General features: G+C 40.9%; 1 protein-coding gene across 1 annotated transcript; it reads right to left on the bottom strand.

Annotated features, from left to right (window-relative positions):
- Positions 1-842: 842 nt before the first annotated feature.
- On the bottom strand, positions 843-7,828 carry LOC108052267 (LIM homeobox transcription factor 1-beta). Its single transcript, XM_017134628.2, has 6 exons — positions 7,545-7,828; positions 2,972-3,686; positions 2,166-2,380; positions 1,922-2,109; positions 1,366-1,642; positions 843-1,307 (listed from the first exon to the last, which is right to left on the bottom strand). Exons 1-6 carry the CDS (start codon positions 7,579-7,581, stop codon positions 1,102-1,104), a joined length of 1,638 nt encoding a protein of 545 aa, XP_016990117.2. The 5' UTR covers positions 7,582-7,828; the 3' UTR covers positions 843-1,101.
- Between the last annotated feature and the right edge of the window lie 782 nt (positions 7,829-8,610).

The raw sequence follows: 8,610 nt of genomic DNA, 5'->3' as shown, positions 1-8,610 counted from the left end.
GTTTTCTATTCAGGTTTTTGAATTCTGATTCGGACTTATCGCAAAAGGACTTCTAATATTTAATTTTAAGAGATTATGATGTGTTAGGAAAGATAATAAATACAAATGATTGATTAAAAATCTTCCCTGCATTGGGAAACTACATAACACTTGTATAAGGTTTCGAAATGTTGAAGATTTCAAATACTTTCGATAAAATTATTGTCCTAATTGCGCCTTTTGAAATTGTAAGTTGTTATTAGCACGCAATTATGAAAAGCCTGACGACTATGTAAAACTATATCATCAATACGAAAAGTTTTTCAGTTTCGACAATAAATAAAACCACTTTAAATCAATTCAAAGAATACGTGTTTGATTTTATGTAAAACAATGGTAATAAAAAAAATTATTTAATATGTTTGGTATTTAGTAAAACTGTTTTTTAAAGTACACAACTATTTACGTTATAAATACCTATTGCTTATTTAAAAATATTTTAAAACTCAAAGTTGCACGATAAAAATAAATATTTAAAGATCTCGATTTCAACTCAAATTGGGTTACTTCTTAAAGTCAGTCTCCTTTCCACTTCGTTTCAGGACATGCCGATGCAGTTTCTCCTTCTGAACCCAGACAAATAGAGGCAGGGGAACTGGATGCCAGTCAAAAGTCCGGTCCTCGGGGGGCATTCGCAACACATTCATGTCGACGCTGTCAAACGGCCCGTCATCGTGGGGAGGTTACGGATCCGTATACTTACCGGATCCGGATACGTCCCTTTGAACTATGCATGACGAATCGGCATTTTACGCCCATTCCCGTTCCGAAAGCGAAGGCCAAATCCAACGGGGTTGCGACTGCTGTGGCAAATGCCTCTGTGCCTGTCAACCGAGCGGAACTAATTTCGAGGCTGCACCTGCAGAGCCACCAATTCCGACCGAGATGCGATGGTGGTGCAGCAAGTGGGGTGATTGCGCAAGTGGTGCAGCTTCCAAGGGGGAAAATCTACTTTATCGGGGTGTGTTTAAGTTCGATTGCTAGCACATTAACATTCTTTTATTTTACAAGGTCTAATTTTGATTTGGGCTTAAAATTCGAAGGCCTCTGCTGGAGGCCAGACTAGTGATCCATGGAGTCCTTGACGCCGCATTCGCCGTAGGCCTGCAATTCCTCTGGCCGGAAATAGGAGCTCTGCATGCTATATAGCCGGTCGATCGGATTGATCATGGGCGTCTGGGCGAAGGGTCCCATTAGCTGCTGAAATGTGGCATAACTCAGTCCCAGAATGGTGTTCAGTATGGGCTCGCTGTTCTTGTTGCAATTTTCTGCAAGGTATTTAAGTTAGTTCCTTGAGCTTCTATCACCTCTTTGCGGATTACCCACCCTTGTTGGTCTCCATGCAGTTGAAGGGCACTTGCTCCTGTTCGTCCTTAATGGTGCATCGCATCCGTGTCACTCCATCCGAGGTTGAGGTCGTGGAATAGGGCGATTCCAGCTGCGACTCACTGTCGCTGTGCGCCTCGTCCTTGATCTTGGTGGCCAGGCTGCTGTCCAGCGACTCCTGCGAGTCCTGCGAGTCACTGGCTCCCTTGCTGGGCGGCTCCTGCTTGGCCTTCTTCTGTATCTTTTTGACCTTGGCTCTTTGGTTCTGGAACCAAACCTGGAGATGAGAAGCAACATAATTATAATTATTATATAATTATATAATCAAAGGAATAATAATGGTAACTAAATTAGTAAACATAATGTTTTGTCGAACCAAATTCTTAAACTGAATTTAAATTTATCTAAATATTTTAAATCTTTCCTTACAAAAAGATATCTGTTATTCTTTAATATACATTTTCTATTGTTTTAGATTGTTCTTAGTTAACTTTAATGATTCCACTTTCTTAATATTTTAAATTTTTAACTAAAATGTTTATTTAATTTAATTTACCTGCACGATCCTTAGGCTTAGGCCAGTATCCTTGGCCAGAGTTTCTCTCACTTTGCGACAGGGTTTCGGTGAAACTTCAAAGGACGCCTTAAAGGCTCGTCTTTGTTGGGTATTTAGTATAGTTCTTGGTCTCTTGGGTCCACGCCTTCCATCCAATTTGGGCGGAAAGAGCTCATCGCCATAGAAATCTACTCAATGGTATGATAAGTATCTTGAACTTCATCCAAGTGCATCTTTAACCCACCGTATCCCTGCAGCATCTCCACCTCCTTCTCGTAGTCGAAGCGGCAGAAGAGCTGCCCCTGCTTGACCACGTACTGCTCCCCTTTCTTCAGCAGAGCCCCACAAACCACACAGGCGAAGCACTTCAGGTGGAAGACGTTCTCGTGGCACCGCATCACCAGCTCATCGGAGGCGATTTTGAGGCCACATCCCAGGCAATGATTGCGGATGTAGAGTCTGTGGTAGAGGGAAGGATCACACTTAGAAAACTATTATCCATGATATTTAGAAACATTTCTACAAATAAGATGTGATTAATATTACAAAAATTAGTTTTAAATTAAAATATTACAGAAATAATTGTTATTCAAAACTGTTTTATAAATTTTTGTTTTAGAAAAAATATGCAAGATGTTTACTTTATGGAATAAATTAATTTAGTGAGAGGTTCTGTAATAAAAGGGCGGTGTTCAATTTACAAATTAAATTTTAAGCTTGTGGCGTTAGAAAGAATTTCTCAATTATTTTATTAGACTCGATAAAAGCCAGTTTTTTCGTTCCAATTTCTATAATTTCATTAATATTTTATAAGTTTTTAAGTGCCGAAACCGACATTATTAAAAAAAAATTGAGATGTCTGAAAAAACAACAATCTTTATAAGTTCAAAATAAGTAAACAAAAATAATTTTCATACGCATTGAGTGGTTAAACTACCCTTAGCTCAAAGTAAATGGGTCTTGAAAGGAGTGCCTTGCCTTGAGTGGCTGGCACTCCTCGCAGAGGTCACGTGGGAGTCACCCGGACACCCGGAGGACACCAGGACTCACCTCTCGTAGTCGAGGCGGCAGTAGAGCTTGCCCTCCCTCGCGTAGCAGGAGTGCACCAGGTGCAGCGAGCAGGCGGTGCACTTGAGGCAGCCCTCGTGGAAGGAGTTCTCCACCACGCGCATTATGTAGCGATCGCAAATGGGCTGGCAGCAGTGGGCACACTGGCTGAGCTGGTTGCCCATGGCACCCATGACACCCAGCTCCACACCCAATGCCGCACCCATTCCCTGGGACGCCTGCTGTGCGCTGGATGCCGATGATGGAGGTGCTGCCGGTGTGGCAAAGCTGTCCATTCCATTGAGGCTGCACTCGCCCAAGGTGATGCGGCTGCAGAGTGCTGGGTGGCTGGGATGGTTGGGTGGACCAGGTCCTCCTGCCATTTGGCCCATGCCCATCGACTGCTGCTGCTGTTGCGGCTGGTGTTGCTTGTTTATGGCGTTGCTGTTGCTGCTGCTGATGTTGCTGCTGCTGCTGTTGTGGTTGCTGCTGCAACTTCCGTTGACATTTCTGCCGACTGACGCCATTTTGTCATTGTGGGCCACTGCCACTATGGCCTTACCCCTTCCGGTTGCCACTGCCACTGCCGATGTTGCCGCTGTCGTTGGTGTTGTTAACATGCGTTCATTTCCGTTCAACAGCAGTTGATTGAGGCCCCCAGCCTGCGGTTGGTTCGCTCCCAGTTGCTGTTGCTGTTGACATTTTATGTCCATCGGAACTATTTTGGTTTTGCGGTCGTGTCGTGGGTCCAGTGTTCAGTAAACAGCATACCCAGTCCGCCGCCGGGGGAAACATGCAAATGAGAAACATTTCAGTTATTATACCCTTGCAGAGGGTATTATAATTTTGGTCAAAAGTGTGCAACGCAGTGAAGGAGACATCTCCGACCCTATAAAGTATATATATTCTTGATCAGGATCACCTCCTGAGTTGATATAGCCATGTCCGTCTGTCCGTCTGTCCGTCTGTCCGTCTGTCCGTCTGTCTGTCCGTCTGTCTGTTTCTACGCGAACTAGTCTTTCAGTTTTAAAGATATCGAATTGAAACTTTGCACACACCCTTCTTTCCTTTGCACGCAGTATATAAGTCGGAACGGCCGGGATCGGCCGACTATATCCTATAGCTGCCATATAACTGATTGATCGGAAATGCCATAACTTTGGTGTTTGTAAAGTTAGACTGTTGGGATTTTCTATGGGTTTTATATTTGGCTAATCAATCCGACATGCCGAATTTCATAAGGATCGGCCGACTATATCCTATAGCTGCCATATAACTGATTGATCGGAAATGCCATAACTTTGGTGTTTGTAAAGTTAGGAAGTCGGCATTTTCTATGGGTGTTATATTTGGCCAGCCAATCCGACCTACCAAATTTCATAAGGATCGGCCGATTATATCCTATAGCTGACATATAACTGAACGATTGGAAATGTCATAACTTAGGTGTTTTTGAAGTTAGGAAGTTGGGATTTTTTATGAGTATTAAGAATGCATCATATGAATAATTTTGGAGAATATAATTTACAGAGTATTCTGCAAGGGTATATCAACTTCGGCTCCGCCCGAAGTTAGCTTTCCTTTCTTGTTTTTATTTTCACTTTGGCATGCACACTGCGGCCCGAATGGAGCCTCCCCCTTTTTTTTGAGTCAAATTTACAACTATGGCTGCTGAGGCCGGGAAAAAAGGGATTTGTATTTGCGGGCAGTGTCCATCTGCTGGGCACTGTGACCATAACCGTTTCGAGTTGTAGTAAATTTGTGGTTTTGCAATTATTGAAATGACTTTTCCAACAAACAAAGAGTGAGTGTGTGCGAGTGCCACTGCACTCGAAATTCCCCGAAATGCCATGCAAAATGGTATGTACAATAACACAACAAAAAAAAAGAAACAGCCAACGCTGCGTATGCGTAACCGATGCGTATGTGCGATTGTTCGGGTTGGTGGCAAAAAATTACTGTACATTTGCGGTGCTGCTGACTGGTTGGCTTTTTGTGCCTTGTTGTCTCAATTTATGGCAAATTGCTGAAATTTCAACGTAATTTGTTTCCCAGCTTTTTCTGTGTGTGTGTGTGTGTGTGTGAGTGTCGTTCATTTTGTTTGGTTTTTCACTTGTTTTCGTTGCATTTTTCCCCGTTTCATGTGTGCGTTTGTCATTCCGCATTTGAGTGATTTAAATGTGTGCGTAAATTCATTAAATGTTTCGCAAAAATTATATTTGGTATGCCAATTTATGCCAGAAATATGCACAGAATGTTAAAGTATTTTTGCCATCGTTTACATTAACAACTCAGCTACACCTCTTACACTGATTGACGTGAATTGGTTTAGTTCTGTTTGTATTTATTTTGCTTTGCAAAATGGTGAATAAATGTAGTTTTGAGCACATTTAATTAAACTGCACTTAATTGCCATTTGCAGCTAGGATAACTGTTACAAAATTTATAGAAAACGTTAAAAAAAACGTCAGAAAATCATCCATTTTCAGACAATCCATTTTTCAACAATCAGTTCATCGCAAATCAATTAGATCATTTCTGAAATATATGCAACATTTTACAGGATATTTATTTTTATATATAAAAGTATAGTCATTAAAGGCGAAAGTAGATAGAAATATATATATTATTTTATATTATATCTATTTGGTAATATTATCTGGCTTCAATTTTATAAATATGTATTTCCATAAAACCTTAACTGTGAAAATGGTCACCTCAAATTTTTTTACGAATTAAAATTTTCTAAACTAGTTTTTTAAATTAATGTATATAAATAAATTTATTATTTTTAAGTTTGTACAAGAATTTTTTTTCTGGGAATTAAACAATTTTGACTGTCTAATACTTTTTATGTTTTTAAGTTTCCCTATTCTTAGAAAGTTACGTATAAATATGAATGGTAATTAAAGTCTGTTGTAAATTAAATCTTTCAAAGCTTGAGAGATTGTTCCTTATTTATCTAAATCTATATGACACAAAATATAAAGGCTGACAAATTAATTAAATTTGTTTTCGGGGAGACTTCGGGGTGACGTAAACCAACTTTTCTGCATGCTGTCAATAGTAACTACAGTCTCCAGCAGTCAGTCACCCATTCTCCAAGGCCCAAATCCTAATTTCTTCCCAATCTTAACTTGTGACACTTGGAACAACGGGGAGCTATTTACTAAGAAGTGCAGCGGAATAATCCGCTCAGCGGTTGCACCTGTTACACTTTTTGCCTTTTGACATTCGAAAATATTCCAACATGTTTGCCGGACATGTCGGATCGTGGATCTCGAGGATTTGGGAAGACAAGTGCAAAGCCGTCATTGATAGTCCTTCCACTTTTCCCCACCCCCTCGCCCTTCCCCCGCTCTAATTAGATTCTAATGTGCAGCAGGATCTAAGGGGCGGGAATGCCACCCCTTGCACTGCTTATAACTAGATTATAAACGAATTTCATTGAATCGGGGGCATTTAGCAGGAGGATTTCCACCCTTACGGAAAATATGCTCGGGCTTAGCAAATAACCGGAGATGAGGCCAGGGGCTCATGATGTTGGTTTCGGCGGCTGGCGGCATATGTTGGCAGTCGACAGTCGGCAGTCGACAGTCGGCAGTTCGCGGGCGGAAACCCTTGGAAACCCTTGCCAGGATGCCAGGATGTCGGGCTGCCAGGATGCTGTGTGCTGCCTCTGATTCCGCTGTCAGTTGCCAGCGGTTCGCAGTTCCCAATTCACAGCTCGGCAGCAACTGACAGCGTTTTATTTAATCGGATTTGTGCAGACAATGAAGTTATGGTGCCGTTTTGTTGTGCCAGCAATCGCAGCGTAAATGCTTTGTTTTGGCCTAATCTCTGACAGAAGTCAAAATTTGCTTTGCTCTGGAAAATATGTTGTAATTTTCAATGGCTCAGAGCCAGTTGAACGGAAGTTGGGCGTGTGTGCCATTGCTCATATGCAAACTTGGCACTATTGGTGTTAAAATTCTATCTTTGGACGCAGATTAAATCGGAATTGTTGATATAATGTTATAAATTTTGCTAGTTGATTTATAAAAGTAAACAAATCCGTTTATTTATTATTGTTAATACCGATAATAGCCATTGATTGTAATAAATTCTTCACGGATTTTTCTTCTATCGTATTGTTAAAAGGCTTGAATTTAACGGAGCTATAAATAAATTTGAATATTATTTTGTCAGTATGGTACTTTTTAACTAATATAATATTGATTATTTTAATAAAGAAAAGTGTTTTCTAAAGTTTTTCATTTTCAGAATCCGATTAGAATCTGTTGTATTATTTCAAACCACACATTGTGATCATAAAATGTTAGAAAGCTTTTAGGTTGTGAGTAGAGAAAGATTTTACGAGTTTTCATTATACTTTTGTAATTAACCTCCTCCTAATGATATAATAATTTTGCATTTTTTTATTTCTTTGTTGTGTTTACCTTCTCTATAATAAATTTAAGAATTCCCTGATAAAAATAAAATGCCGACGGCATCGACGAATAATGGGAGTGAAAAAGCCGTCGGTCTTTGGACACATGCAAAAAAATTCCTTTTCTTCGAGTCCTTTGATACTTACACATTCCAATCTGCATGGGATGCTGTTCGTCGATCATATTGCAATTGTTCAGTTTAAAAAGGAAAACTATAAATTCACGTTCACTGACATTTACATAATTTTCGCGAGTCTTTTCACGTGATTTTCATGCGTATCTTTGCACATTTTGCGAGGTCCTTTGGCGAGAACTTTCAAACGGGACACATTTCAGACTCGAACTGTCGATATAATTGCAGTGGAAAACTGTTTTGGGGCGGCCAAAATCGGACTTCTGACCTGGCCCTGTTACGAAACGCGATGCTTGAATGATTACGGACCTCTGATGTTAATGAAATTTGTTAAAAATCATTTGCTCTTCTTTGGCAAAATGCACAAGCATCTGCTGCCGAGATGCTGCCGCTGGGAATTTCTCTCCAATCCGAAGGAGAAATGGCCAATGTGTTGCTGTGTGCGTGTGCGCCATTTTAGCCACATCATATCCTGTGCTCCATCCCCTGTTCAAAAAATAAGTTGAGAGCCAGCCATTTCAGGATTCCCCAGCTTTGTGAGATTCGCCAGCATTTGGCGCATGCGTCGGTGCCCCCTTATATCATATCATCCGTTTATTCCGATTCCGAATCCGCTTTCTGGGTGGCGCTTTCTGGGTTGTTTTTCTGCCTTTGTTTTTGCACTTTTGACTTTTGTCTTTGTGGGGCTCGGTTCGGTACTTTTATTTGTCTCGTTGTACTATACGTATTTTGTATTGACAAAAGGATGTTTGGCTCGGCGATTTCTTGCTTGCTTTGTCGCCTCAGCAACAACATCCCCCAAAAGGGACCTTCCCCCTATGGCTGGAATTTTGTTTTCCTTTTTCTTCCTTTTTTTTCCGCCGTGTGCTATCTACGATTTTATTCCCTTTTTCCGCAGTGGCGTGTACATTTTAAATTTATTGATTTTCGAACGCTATAAAAAGGACTAAGATTAAAGACCAGCGGCAGCAGTGTCCTGGCTTTAATTTAAGTTTTGGGCCATTGTCCAGGCGATTTTGGGGGAGGGGGCAAAGGAGCCTTCCTGTTAATGACGCCCGGCCCTTTAAACTTGGCCCAAA

Source organism: Drosophila rhopaloa, unplaced genomic scaffold (assembly GCF_018152115.1).
Source record: "Drosophila rhopaloa isolate 14029-0021.01 unplaced genomic scaffold, ASM1815211v1 contig_163, whole genome shotgun sequence".
NCBI lineage: Eukaryota > Metazoa > Arthropoda > Insecta > Diptera > Drosophilidae > Drosophila > Drosophila rhopaloa.
The sequence above is the reverse complement of the archived record's forward strand: the minus strand, read 5'-3'. Positions and strand labels throughout refer to the sequence as shown.